This window comes from Psammomys obesus, unplaced genomic scaffold (assembly GCF_907164565.1).
Source record: "Psammomys obesus unplaced genomic scaffold, mPsaObe1.curated_primary_1811, whole genome shotgun sequence".
In the NCBI taxonomy this organism is placed as follows: Eukaryota; Metazoa; Chordata; class Mammalia; order Rodentia; family Muridae; genus Psammomys; species Psammomys obesus.
In genome coordinates, this window is record NW_026586550.1 from 6,779,373 (window position 1) to 6,793,863 (window position 14,491).

General features: G+C 43.2%; 1 protein-coding gene across 1 annotated transcript in view; it reads left to right on the forward strand.

Moving 5' to 3' along the window:
• Positions 1-14,491, forward strand: part of Kiaa1549 (KIAA1549 ortholog) — a 121,576-nt gene that overhangs the window by 47,583 nt on the left and 59,502 nt on the right. The window contains exons 2-4 of the mRNA XM_055602122.1: positions 5,570-8,254; positions 11,582-11,670; positions 12,698-12,875. Coding sequence (XP_055458097.1) covers positions 5,570-8,254; positions 11,582-11,670; positions 12,698-12,875 — 2,952 coding nt within the window. The remainder of the gene's footprint in view (positions 1-5,569; positions 8,255-11,581; positions 11,671-12,697; positions 12,876-14,491) is intronic.

The window sequence follows — 14,491 nt, forward strand, 5'->3', positions numbered from 1 at the left end:
ACAAAAATTTGATCAAACTGAGACTAGATTATATCAAAATTGAAATCCAAAGACATCCTTAAGAGGCAGTAAGCATGGCTGATGGGAATTATATCTCACTTAAGATATTAGAATAGAAATGAATGACGAGCCCCTCTACATCAGGAGGAAATTGATAAACAGTCCAACAGAAGAACAGGCAGTAGAGGTTGACAGGATGCTGGAAGGGGCAGCATGACTGACCAGTGGATGGGGGAATGGTACTCTGCCTAAGTCAGTGGGCAGGAAGTGGTGTATGTGAAAACTAAGATTCCACAGAGCTAGGCTGGCACAAATGTTGATGCCAAAGGACGTGCAGTGTTGGTGAGGATTGTTGGTGAGCAAGTTTTCATAGCATGCTAGTGGGGGTGTAAACTGACTCATCAGCTTCAAGGTGTTGTTTTGTTGCTTGGCAGATTTACAGATGGACATGTCCCCAGACTCAGTATTATATTTTTAGACAACACCCCCTCCACACCCATACACCCCCTCCACATACCCAGAGTATGGGTAGAAAGTCAGACCAGAAATTTTTATAATAATAATTGACAGTGGTCCAACTAGTCATCTACATTAGAAGGAATAAATACATTTTTTTGTGTGTGTGTGTATGTGTGTGTGTGATAGAATTTATGTTTAGTGAAAATGATTATCGCTTCTTGGTGTATTGGCTAAGATCAATTGAAGAGCATTGGCTACATGCAATAGCAGTCTGAAAATAACAGGGAATGAGAAATTAAGTTGTGATGAAATTATATAGACCATGCAGTTCCAACATGATAAAGTTTGAAAACATGAGTTCTTGTGGTTGGTTATCTTTTTAAAAAGGAGGATATGAGAAATACAGGATTCAAAATAAGTACCCCTGAAGCTAATGGGTGAGGAGTGGGGGAGTGAGATGTCAAAGGTCAGGACCAAACTGGATCACGGGTAGCCAGGCGTTCCTTGTATTATCCATATAAGTGACATATACATGCACACATACATGTATGAAATAGTACTTCTTATCTGCCTGGTATTTGGGAACTAGTGCCAGATAGAGGACAGAGCAGCTTGGCAGAAGACATTGGTACATGCTTGCGGCTGGGGGAGGAGAAGGAAGGCACTGCTTTTTAAAAGATGAAAGGTGTGGGAAGGCACTGAAAATCCTCCTCATGACATTTTGACAACTGCAGGGAGAAAAGTTGGTGAAGATTCGCCAAGCTGGTCAACAGTTTCATCTGCCTGCTTTAGTCTTTTAAGTCTGAGGCATCCATGGGGCCTTGTTTTGTTTTGTAGGTTGAATATCCACAGCTCGCTGAGATAAATCATTGTGTTTTGAAAATTACACAATTTAGCAAAGAAACAAAAACAGTAGTTCCATTTGGAGTAAAGCTCTTTAGAGATGGGTGACAGTGTGGTTCCCTAGACCAACTCTGAGAGAGATTGTCCTTTTTTTTTTTTCCAGCATTCAGGCCTGTGGCCTGGTGGTACCCATAGGTTGGCAGTAGAACTCTGTCTAAAACAGACAGCGTTAGGTAGATTCCAGTAGCCAAATTTATCATGTATTTTCTGCTCAGTTAACAGAACACAACACGGTCTGCTTTTCAACTTACTTTTTCAAGCATTTTGGTTAAAATAGACTGGTTTTGGCAAAACATGGTGAGGTGTGAAGAGCCTACAAACTGCCTTTGTAGCCCTGACCCCCCTCCCCCAGGAGGTGGGGATATTTTCAGCAAGCCAGATAAAACCCCATAAGCTTCACTTGTGACAGGAGGGGATTGGCTGGGGTCTTAAAGAGATCCAGTTGGCTGAAATAGTCCATGGATTCAATAATGTTCTGCTATAGTTACAAAAGACTTTGGGATAGAATAAAATGACTTTAAAACATTTAAGAATGCCATAGTTATTTTGCCTGCACGAGTCTCAGACAGGCAGTTGGGTGTGACTGGACAAGCCTGGCGTGGTGAGGGCATATGGGCAGTTTCTGGGCCGGAATATCTAGCGTGGCCACGTCTCAAGTAGGCACCCAGTGAAAGTGATGTGGGGAGAAAGCGCCTCCATTCAGGCCCATGGGGACAAACTCTCAGACCTCAGTCAGTTGGGAGAGAATTGGACACTGCAAAGTTGCTGGGCAGTGTTTGCTTTTTCCACAGCACCCAGTGTTAGTCATTTGCACCCCCACATTACTCCCTGAGAAACAGCACGTCTCCGGGAGCCCTTTTCCCTTCTCTGTCATCAAAGAGAAAAAAAAATTAACCAAAAACCTTTCACTCTTGGGTGATCTAAAGCTTTATAACTTGGAAACTGATCTCCAGGGCTTGAAATGAGACTCTCTGGTGCCTTTTGTGTGGAGAGAGAGCCTCACCTGGGCTTTCTAACCTCTTCCTGAATTAACTACAGAGGTAATTCCCAATGGCATTGCAGCTGCTGCTGGTGACTGCCCCCTCCTCTGGGGGGGCGGGGGGTTGGCAGAGAGAATAAACCTCCTGAGATGGCATCTTCTAGTCCTTAGTATGGTTTTTTTTTTTTTTTTTGTATCTTTTTGCTAGAGGTTTAATTTTTATTGAAACCCAAAGTCCCCGTGGCTTGAAGGTTTTGTTCCATTGTGGTGTAGCTTCTGTTCTGTGAGGTGGCTGTGGGATCATTTAACTGCCATCTTCTTTCTCTGGCTCGGCTTATGGTTTTCCTTGGCTTTCATATTCCATGGACTCTAGTATACGTGCATGTCTTTAAAAAAAGTTACCTGGCTTGTGACATGGCCTCTTTGAATTGATGGGTTTGAGCGTCTTAATGAGTTTAAAAAGCTGTACTATCAATATTGCACCCTACTACTCTTGATTAGCTTTTTTTTCTAAACTTTTATAAGAGTGTACCGACAACTTTTGGGAGTTGGCTCTGCTCTTCCACCTGTGGGCTTCTGGGAGTGAACTCAGGTTATCAGGCTTGGTGGGAGGCACTGCTAGCTGCTGCATCTTTGAGGCGCCATTATTTGTTTTTGTTTTTTAAAAATATATTTTGCATTTGTTTCTCTGTTTCCAGTTCTGAGTAAAGTCTTCAGATATTTCTCCCTCCATTTATTGAATCTCATTTCAGCAATGTTTAAGCTGTGGTTTTGTATGTATACTGACTTTTAAATGTTTAATTATAGTATTTTCCTTTTTCTTTTCTTTTGTGTTTTTGAGGCAGTGTTTCTATATAATCCTGGTTGTATTGGAGCTATTCATGTAGACCGGGCAATCCTTACATTTTCTGAGATCTGCCTACCTCTGCCTCCTGAGTACTGAGATTTAAAGGTGGGCTAACACACCCGGCTCAAATTATAACACTTTTCATTTCTAAATGCTCTTTTAAAAATATTTCTGGCCAGTCTCATTCTCTTTACTCGTATATTCAGCTCTTCTGTATTATTTTATGTGAATTAAAAAAAACAAAACAAAACACATATCCTGTAATTCTAGTATTTGAAGTCTACAGATCTGATGTGTGTGTGGGGTTTCTTTTGACTTTTAAAAAATTTATTTTATTTTTTATTAATTACAGTTTATTCACTTTGTATCCCTGCTGTAGCCCCTTCCCTTGTTCCCTCCCAATCCCACCTTTCCTCCCTCATCTCCTTCGATGCCCCTCCCCAAGTCCACTGATAGGGGAGGTCCTCCTCCCCTTCCATCTGATCCTAGCCTATCAGGTCTCATCAGGACTAGCTGCATTGTCTTCCTCTGTGGCCTGATAAGGCTGCTACCCGCTCAGGGGGAGGCGATCAAAGAGCCAGCCCCTGAGTTCATGTCAGAGACAGTCCCTGTTCCCATTACTAGGGAACCCACTTGGACACTGAGCTCCATGGGCTACATCTGTGCAGGGCTTCTAGGTTATCTCCATGAATGGTCCCTTGGTTGGAGTATCAGTCACAGAAATGACCCCTGGGCTCAGGTTTTTTGGTTCTGTTGCTCTCCTTGTGGAGCTCCTGTCTCCTCCAGGTCTTTCTATCTCCCCCTTCTTTAATAAGATTCCCTGCACTCTGCCCAAAAATTTGGCTTTAAGTCTCAGCCTCTGCTTTGATACCCTACAGGGTAGAGTCTTTCAGAGGTCCTCTATGGTAGGTTCCTGTCCTGTTCCCTGTTTGCTCCCTCTTCCGAAGTCTATCCTGTTTGCCTTTTTGAGTGAGGATTGATCATCTTACCCAGGGTCCTTCTTTTTGCTTAGCTTCTTAATGTAGGGTTTCTCTCAGCCTTTTTTGTTCTGTTTGTTTGATTTTTGAGACATGGTGTTACTATGTAGCTGTGGGTAGATGAAGCTGGCCTTGAACACACAGAGGTCCATCCACAGGCCTCTGTGCTGATATTAAAAGCAAGCTTGTCTTTCCTCTCAGCCTTTTAATGGTATGTTATTTCCTTATGTGTCTTAGAATTTTCATTTCTGTGTCAGTATTTATTTGATTGATAGCTAAAGGAAGTGTTTGATGTCTAGTATGACTTTTTCTGGCCACGTTTTTGTGTGTTTTCCCCTAGAGAGATGATCTCACACTATATTGCCAACCCGCTTTCAAGCTGAGTAGCTCAAGTCATCCTCTTGCCACAGCCTCACTAGTAGCTGGGATGATAGGAACGGGACAGTAAGCCTAGCCTAAGGACGGATTGGCTCGAAGACCAGCATGTCTTAACTTAGGACTCTGGGGCAGTTTATTAGGACCACAGAAATGATGCAGGTTCTAACCCTGGTGAGAAATTTTACATAAATGCTACAAAGAGTCCAAGTTGAGGCAGATATTTTCCTTTGGTGCTTAAACTGTAGAAATTAGCTGTTTCCTTTCTGGAGTATAGAAACCCAAGGTCAAATGCCAGCACTGTTGATTGCCTCTTGAGGACTGTGAAGGACAATCTGCTCCATGCTGGCCCCTCCCCTCCTAGCTCCTGGTGATTGGTAGGCACTCTTTGGATTGTGGTTACACTACCTTAATGTACTCTCTTTTTCATGTTTTCCTCCCTGTATGTGTATATCCATATTCCCCCTCTTATTAAGATGCTGCTCATAAAATAGAATGAATTAAATATTATCTGCACCATTTCACACACATGTGGGACAAAGGGCTCTTCGGGTATGAAATAAGGTATGTGTGTAATACACCATACAGGCTTAAGTGAACTTGGTGCTCAGGTGTGTGACTATTTGTGTATATTGTCCTGATACTGCTTTTGGCATTGTCTAGCTTCCAACCAGAATTTCTACAAACTGTGTCTGTTCATAATGAATGGATTTTTTTTAAAAGATATTTATTTGTATTTTATGTGTATGAATCTTTTTTCATTATTTTACATGTTTGGTACATGCAGAGGCCAAAAGAGGGTGCTTGATCCCCTGGGCTTGGCGTTACAGAAGTTGCGAGTTGTCACATGGGTGTTGGGAACTGAATTTGGGTCCTCTGCAAGAACAGCTAGTGCATTTAGCTAGAGAGCTCTCTCTCCAGTCTTAGTGAATAGGTAGTTTTTGAATGGGTGGATTTTTACATCTGAGGTGAGTATTGACACTTTTACTCTTTGTACGGCAGCTAACTCAGCTTTTCTTTTCTTACTAGATGAGCTCCCCCTGGAACAGCACAGCCCTTCTTTACACCCTGTGGAATTCCTGACAGAGACCAGCGTCATGCACAGTGCTGCACATGTGGCCTTAACAGAGACTGTTCCAGGGTTCCAGCCAAGCATGTCTGTCCTTGTCCTGTCCTCTCCACCTGCTACTACTTTTGATACAGCCTTTTTAAACCACAAACAACAGACTCAAAGTACAGCAGAGCACAGCATCTTTGAGGCAAATTATGGATCCGTGACAAGTAACGAGATAGCCATGGATGAGGAGATGGACAACTTTTTGCCAGATGCCCACTGGACCTCTTCACGAGTGGTTTCCCCAGTGCAGTATATCACACTGGGCCCTCTAGAGCCACCCGAGGAGATGACTCCCATACTACCCACGGTTTCTCTGCAGGACGAAGTGCTGCCGGGATGTCAGAGCACAGCGCAACAAGCAACTCTGCGTGTAGAGTCCTCCAGTTACTTCAGCACTTCTTGGTCAGCTTTTGTCACATCTGAGGGCATCATTCCAACTCCCAGTAGGAATGTGGTGCTTCATCCTACAGGAATTCACAGCCAGTTATCAAGCAAGGCTTTGCCAGAGATTGTAGCTTCTGTAACAGAGGGTGCAGAAAACCTCCTTTTCAGCTCCTGGATTTCAGGGTCTCAGCCGCTAGGCAATGGCATGACTCAACAGCCATCTGTTCCCCTGTGGGAGGTCTCACAGCCTCTACTGGGTGTCGTGGCCACCAGCACAGACGGATACCCTAATGAGACCACTGCCTGGAGTGGACTTCTAGAAGAAGCCATTTCTCCAAGAACACACCCCAGTGCAAGCACGTCGCCTACAGACCCTGTTTTCAGCAGCCTACCACCTCCTTCTTTATTTTCAACCTCACTTTCATCCATGTCTTTCACTACTCAGTCACCTGGAGTTTCAGATAACCCCTTCCTCTCTGACAAGGCCAGGGAAACCTTAGAGTCACCGAACAGCTCCATGGTCCCCAGTTTCACTGAGCATCCTCATGTCCTGAGCCCCAAGGCTTCCCAGGGACCATACACATGGTGTGTGTCCTGTGCTGTCTCATCATCTCAGCAAGTTGTGGCCAGCAGCCTCACAGAGAAGCCTGTGGAAACAGAGGACAGGCTTGAGACTTCGTCTGTGGCCTCAGAAGCAAGCCGGCTCTCTCCATTGAGCAGCATGGGCACAGCCCTCTCTGAACTGGAAGATCTTCAAGAATTTAATACACTTTCCCCTTCCAGACCTGTGGTTTCTCTTTCTTCCAGTTCCGTGGGGCTGTGGCAAGCCAGCATGGATATGTCTCCCGAGGCGGGTATGAGTGGCATTATCACTCAGGTGTACCCTTCGTACGGCCTCCTCTCCACACCAAGCTCACTGGATTCCACTTTCGGCTTCTCTGCCACCAGTGATCAAGTGATGCCATCCAGTATAACCCATCTGTTGTCCTCGGTCATCACCAGCTCCCATTTTGACTCATCTTTCTCCTTGACTACAAGTCAAAATATGTCATCCCTTCCAACTGGAAGCCCAAGCCTTCTCACCTCTCACAATCTGGTCCCCTCAGTAGAGTCTAAATTTTTTTCTGACCAAGAAAAATCTACCAGCTTTCTGGAACTCGAGTCTAGAAGTCTTTTGGATTTCCCTTCCAGCTTTTACTCAACTCCACCCCTGGACTCCAGCACTCCGGCCCCTTCACGGTCAGACGATCTTGCTTTTCCATCTTTGATGTCAAGCGATCCATCAACCTTCTTTTCTCAAACTCTTCCCACCATGGCTGAGACATTGTCATTGTTCAACTCTATCAGTTTGCAATCACCTCAGCTTTCTGTTCTTAATGCCCCAAGTCTAGAGCCGTCTCAGCTGTGGTCAAGTTCAGACCTTCTTTTGAAGACAGTCACTTTTCTTCCTACTCACTCTGAAATGCCCCCACTTTCAAGCTCTCCCTCTGAGTCTCTCAAGTTCGCCAAAGCATCGAGAGTTTCACTGGTAGAGTCCGATGTTCATCTTACCTCAGCTTTCTCTGAAACTACCTCTGCCTTTGAATTTTCACCCATTCCTCATAAACCCACAGACAGCACACTGGTGCCCTCCATCTCTGAGCCCACCCTTGGCATTTCCACAGCTGGGACTCACTTCATATCACTGCCAACTGTTTTCTATTTGACACCCATTTTAACTGAGTCATCTCCATTCTTGACTCTGACACTCTCTGATGGCAGCGTGCATGCGACAGATCATCACACTCCTGTTTTAACCACGTCCTCCAGTGTCATAGCGACCAGTACAGAGTCGATCTCTGATCCATACCTGTCAGCCTCCTCATCACTTGCTTCCGAAGTAAGCCCTTCACCTCTGCCCACAAAGCCAGTCATGGGCTCATCATTGACACTCACAGATTTACCACCCAGTACGTCCCCAGAACCAAGTACATCCCCGGAACCAAGCATGTCCAACACCAGCACTGCCCCTGGTGATACTGTGGACTCTGCTCCGAACAGCGAGCCTATGAGTCAGAACCCTCAGGGGAACAGTGTACCCCCTCCCCAACCCTCCCTCGGTCCTGTAAGCACCTCCACGCTCGAAGCCACAGTTGGTACACCAGCACTGGCCACAGCCAAGCCGCCATATGTGTGTGATATTACAGTTCCCGATGCCTATTTGATCACAACTGGTAAGGCCCTGCTTCCAGACACCTCTCTGAGGTAGGGGACTTCTCCAAGGTGTTTGTGTGCAGCACTCAAAAGACGTACCGTCGTGGTTGTGAGAGTAGGTGTTGGTGTCACGTAACCTGTGGGTAGCAGCCCTATTCCCCTGCCAGCCTCATGCCAGCTATCCAGTTACTCAGCCTCTTAATCTGCTTTCACAGGGTTAAACAAGGACCGTCGTGATACTAGCTCCATTAGCTTACTGTAAAGACTTGAATGTGTGAAATACATAGCACCTAGGAAGTGACCATACCCTGTTGCGTGTTGGTTAGTAATTACTGGAAAGACAGATAAAAGATTTGAACGAGATGTGGAGCTCATTGTCCAGCATGCACGTAGATGTCATGGTTGAAACAAAACATGTTCTTGTTTACTTCAAGCCACGAGTTGGGCAACTGTGTCAGGACAACACATATTTTCTTACTAATATAATGATTTTTTAACCTTTGCTTTTATGTATTCTTGTGTCAGTTGGATCCAGAGGAGGAAAAGATTGAATGGACAATTGTCCTGTAATTTTGGCTACACTATGGTCCCCTGTCCGGTCTGCAGGCTTGCTTGGTAGCACTCAAACTGCTGTGTCTCTTTCAGCGACACTATCTGTCGCTTGCTGTCTGCATTAACCCATAGCTTATCTGAGGCTGTGCCTGAGAAGATGGATCTCAGGGATGATAAGTTCTTGGGACTGTGGTTTTTCTTCGCCACACTTGACCTGAGTGGACATGGTGTCTTTTGAGCTATCAGCATGTGCTCCCCTTCAACCAGTGTTCTCTTGGTAACTGTAATAAGAATGGGGAAAACTCAGTTCAGAAGGAAGTGAAATTAAAATCTCGTGCCAGAGTAAGAGTAGACTGGAAATGGACGGAAGATGTCCTTCAGTGGACACTCTGTAGAATGGAAGTTAGACCAGATAGGGAGGGGAATGGGTAGGAAATGTCGAGTGGGTAGAAAAGTTGAAACAAAATTAGCAAATTTAACCTGCAGATTAGAGCAGGCTAGGCAGGCTAGGTAGAAAAAGTTTGATTTACTTATTTATTTGTTTACTATAAGCTAAATACTTTTTCTTTCTTCTTGCAAAACAATCACAAAGCAGCATCAAACTGGTTGGTTCTATAGGAGCTTGAAAAAAACTATTGAAAGCCTTTTAAAATTAGAAATCATGGTGTTTAAGATAGGTAATGATAGTGCACATTTTACATTTTTTTCTATAAATAATTAGAAGCTATTTCAGAAGTCTGTGACTATCAGCTATCACAGTATAATTTTAAGTTGCATATGTGATATATGTTTAATGGCATTTGGTGTCCTTTATTTGAGTGCGTTTAACTGTTCATGAAGCAGTTGTGAGCCTGTATGTCAGCAGTTTTGCTAATTAGCAGTGCTGTGTTGTCACATTGTTGTGGACAGACATCAGGTCAGCTGCGTCCGCACGGGTATCGGCTTCTTTCTTCTTAGCAGCTGTCTGCCAGGGAAAGAATCTAGACAAGGGTGGAGGCATTTTTTTTTTTATGGACCTCTATAATAATAAATTGGAGCCACTTAGGGGGTACTGATCTGTGATGGTTGTAGGAAGATGCTTGGACTCCACTGAGGGAGCCAAACAGCCTTTGAAGCTCTCCACAGCTCTCTTTTCTTGGCTTTGGAGAAACTGTAGATAGCTGGAAATCAATTTGTATGGTACATGTTAATGGGTGTTCCTGCTTTCCAGACTTATGTCCTTGTATCACAGGGCTGCAGTTTCTTATCTTCCTCAGATTAACCAGAGAAGTTGGTAGTTCTGGTGGTAGGCAGTGGGGACCATTGAGCAGCACTCTGCTATCCTGAGTGCTTCCTGTAGCTTCACGTAGTCTGTACCCCTGCCTCCATTGAGTTCTTCTGATTTGGGGTTTCAGTTACACCCCACTTTCCTTAAGTTTAGATCCTCCTGCTTTCTCTCCTCCCTCCTTCATTACCTTCCTACTCATTTTGTTTTTCTGGTCCACTCAGAAACTAGCAGGCCATGCCCAACTTGTCTGTAGGGAGGATCAGCTAGGGTAGTCAGACAGGGGCCATGGATTTGTTGCAATGACTCCATGAATTAAAGAAATGACACTCCCCACCTTTTTACCATGTGTCGCTGACTTACTGGAGAAAGAATCAAACAGCTTAAGCATTTGTTTTTATATTGAATAAAGAATGAGGGACGGTTCTGTCTTCAGTCTTAATAATTAAGACAGTATAGTGAAAAATTGAATAGTGGGGCTAGAGAGATGGTTCAATAGTTAAGAGAGCATGCTGCTCTTGCAGAAGACCAGAGTTCAAGTCCCAGCACCCATGTCAGCTGCTTGCAACTCTGGCTCCAGAGTTGACTGGCTCCAGTTGACTTCTTTTGTTTTCCACAGTCACCTGCACATATGTGTAATCTATAGACACACATATACATAAATAAAACATAAAAAAGAATAACAACCCAGCTATATTATAATTCTACAAATGGACTGGAAGGGGAAGGAAAAACCCTAGAAGGTAGAGGGAAGGTTTACTGAGTATTGGGAAGCACACATACTTACTGGCACAGATTTATAGTTGTTTTATTTATTTTTAAAGATATTTTTATATCTTTAAAATGTGTGTGTGTAACTGTAACTGTGTGAATACAGATGTCTGTAAAGGCCAGGAGAGGGTGCTTAGATCCTCTGGAATTGGAGGTTGTGAGCTGCCTGATGTGGGCTATGGGAATTCAGCCTGGGTCCTTACCACAGAGCCAGCTCTCTAGCCACAGCACAGATTTTAAAGTTGGACTTTCAGGTGAAAAATGAATAGAAAGAACTAGAAACTGAAACGAGAAATATTTTATTTTCTTTTTAAAATGTTACTACTTGGACATTATGAAGAGTTTTCCCACTCAGCAGTAGTTGTTAGCACTCCCAACAGCTCTTCGAACACTCAGTGCAGCTGTCCTCCTATAGAGGAAGATATTCCCAGTTCACTGAATAGCATCTCAAAGACTTTGAAAAATACCACTTCTGAGAGCTTTTAAAGCCTCATCCTTTGCCATTGACTGCATAGATGAAGACATTCTGTTAATTGTTGAGAAGAAAGTGGGAACTAGAAGCTCCCTGTCCTTGCCCAGCTTTTCTGTTTCCTGTAATACTTCCCAACACTTAGATCTTTATGCTCTGTCTTTAGTCTGGGCCTTATTTTTCAAAACAAGCTGCTAGCATGCTTCGTCTCAGCCATGGCTTCCTGAAGTGACACCTTCATGCTTTCATGATAGCACTAAAATGCATCTGGTGATTGGCTTTCATTTATAGTGCTGGCCAGGCGAGCTGTGCAGGAGTACATCATTACATCAATCAAGGAAGTGTTGAGAATTCACTTCAATCGCGTGGTGGAGCTGAAGGTGAGACCCGGACCCTGGAGTCTGAATGTCTGGCATAATTTCTGGGTCACATGGGGTGTGGTAAGAGCCTTGGGCTCTGCCCTTTGAATGTTCTCTCTCACCACTCTCTTGGTATGCTAGTTTTCCTCTATATTTCCGCTCACATGTCTCTTTACCCTGTGGTGGGGCATGCATTTGTAGAATTGGAATAAAGAGTCTATAGACCAGAGGCAGCATAGTTTTAGACAACCTTAACAATTTAGCTATCCTTGAGTTACTTTAATAAATGACTGGGGCTTGTGTTAGTTTCAGGATGAGGATATTTATGTCTCTCTGTACATTTAGTGCTACCAAGATGGATTTCTACCCTGTTTATGTTCCACCCACTGATGGTATCCCCTTCCCAAATGAGCCCAGCAAGCTGTGCTCTAATTAGTTCTGACCCATTGTCTAACCAGAGCCACAAGTCAGACTGGCCAGGGGTCGTGTTAAATGGGCTTGGCATGACCTAATGAGATGCATGGTGAGTGTAATTGCATGCCAGATCTCAAAACTACACCAAATAAAGGAATGTAGAATATATCACCAATAATCTTTTGTACTGACTACACATTGGAATGATGTTTCCTGTATTAAGTGACATGTATTTAAAATTAGCTCTCTCCATTCCTCTACTTTTAATGTGGATGCCATATACTTTCAAATTGTTTAAGGCAGTCATTGTGTTATTTTAAACAGTGAGGCTCAGTGAAACAGCGGCTCCCATGTGTGACTTAAACATGACAGAAATCTTGATTTTTCCATAGCTCACTTTTTAGCCCATATTACTGGCTATCTCGCTGCTCCTGTGCTTTTTTGTGCTGTTTGTGTAAAATTTGGTATAACAAAAGGAATGCATAAAATAAAATCTTGATTATCTTTGAAGCATCTATCCTTCCATTTAAGCTACTGATATTTATATTATTTTACTTATTATTTTTCCTTTCCAACGTAGTTTTCTTTAAGTTTGAATTGTCTTTTTAAATTTTTTTTTTTTTTATTTCTCTAGGTTTATGAACTGTTCACAGACTTCACTTTTCTGGTAACATCTGGTCCTTTTGTTTACACGGCGATATCAGTCATTAATGTCCTCATCAATAGCAAACTTGTTCGTGACCAGACTCCTTTAATCTTGTCTGTGAAACCATCGTTCCTCGTGCCAGATCCCAGGTTTCAAGTTCAAACAGGTGAGACAACTGAGTAGAGATGTTTGCATTTGTATGTAGAATTTTATTTTATTTTTTTAATACATATTTTTAGCCATCTCACTGGCTTCTGTGCTGGTGATGATCCTTGCCGACAGACTTAAGACCTGGGTTTAACCCCTGGAACCCAAATGGTAGAAAGGAAGAACCTTTTGGGTTGTCCTTTTGTGTGCACTTACGTAAAAATAAGTGTAAAGACTGAGGATTGTGCACACATGTAGTGCATAGTCAAGCAGTCAAAACGACCACACACATAAAGATAATCAAACTCTCAAAAAATTAAAGTGAGTATTGTTTTTAAATTATTCATTTATTTGTTGAGACAGACTTGATCTGTGGGCCTGTTACGTAACCAACAGCAACGCCAGCAGCTTCACAGTTACAAGAAAAAGTCAAGCATTTACAGAGGCACACAGACTAGTTTAATGAGCCTTTCGTGAGTGTGCTGACACGCGTGCATGTGTACATTCATGAGGAGGCCAGCGAACAGCCTTAGGAGTCATTCCGCAGGTGCTGCACACCTTGGTTCTTGAGACAGGCTTCACTGGTCTGGAACCCACCAAGTAAGCTAGTCTGGCTGGTCTGAGCATGGGACACCTGCCTGTCTGAGCCACCCCAGCACTGTGATTGCCAGCAAACTCCACTGTGCCTGGCTGTTCAAATGTGGGTTCAGGGGACGGTCCTTATGCTTGCAAGGCACGGCATCTTACTGTTTAAACTGTCTCCCTGATCATAGTAATTTTTAATTCTCAGTCAGATTTTTTTACCTTTGCTCCCAGCTACTTTTCTTTACCTTATTTTATAGTAAACTTTAAGGACTGTATAATTGCACTGTGTTTCAGCCTGTGCTTCTGCAGGAAAAGGACTGTTAAGCACATCCGTCCATCTCATCACACTCCTTAAAGTTAACCGTAGTTGCTTAAAATCTTATTTAAACTTTTATTGTGGACATTTTCAATCATGTACAAAAGTAGAATACATGGCATTAAGTTTGCATGTGTTTATTAATAAGCTTAAACATAATCAAGATTTTTACCAATTTTAAAGCAAAATTGGTAAAACTTTTTTGAAGAAGCAAGAATGTTTTAATGTGATGCCAGGTGTCATGTCATTTTGCCTACATGTACTTAATACTTCATCTGTAATGAATAGTTTATATGTTTGGAGTGTTAAGAATTTCATCTTCTGATGTGTAGGTTTGTAACTGGACTTGAACTGGTCCCAAGTGATTTTTGTGCCCCAGCCTCCTAAGTAGCTGAGCCCACAGGCATGCCACTTACCTTCATTGCATGTGTTCATGTGGTGATAAGTTGGCTTCCTACATTCTCTATGAGATGAAAAGTTGAAATAATATGACTCATTCTTGGCTCCAGAAAGCAACCAGGCAGTATCACCCTGTAACCCGGAGAAGTACTTGATGGATTACCTGGAAAAGAAAGAAGTTGAAGAAAAAAAATTAAAAGAAAAAAAATGTCCATGTTCTAGGTGATCTCTAGGTTCCTTGCAGTTCCTGTGAAAATACTAACGACATTTTCACAGGTGTAAAAGGTGGGGGGGGGGGCGCTTCTGAAATTTGTATGGAAAAATTCCCTAAGCGA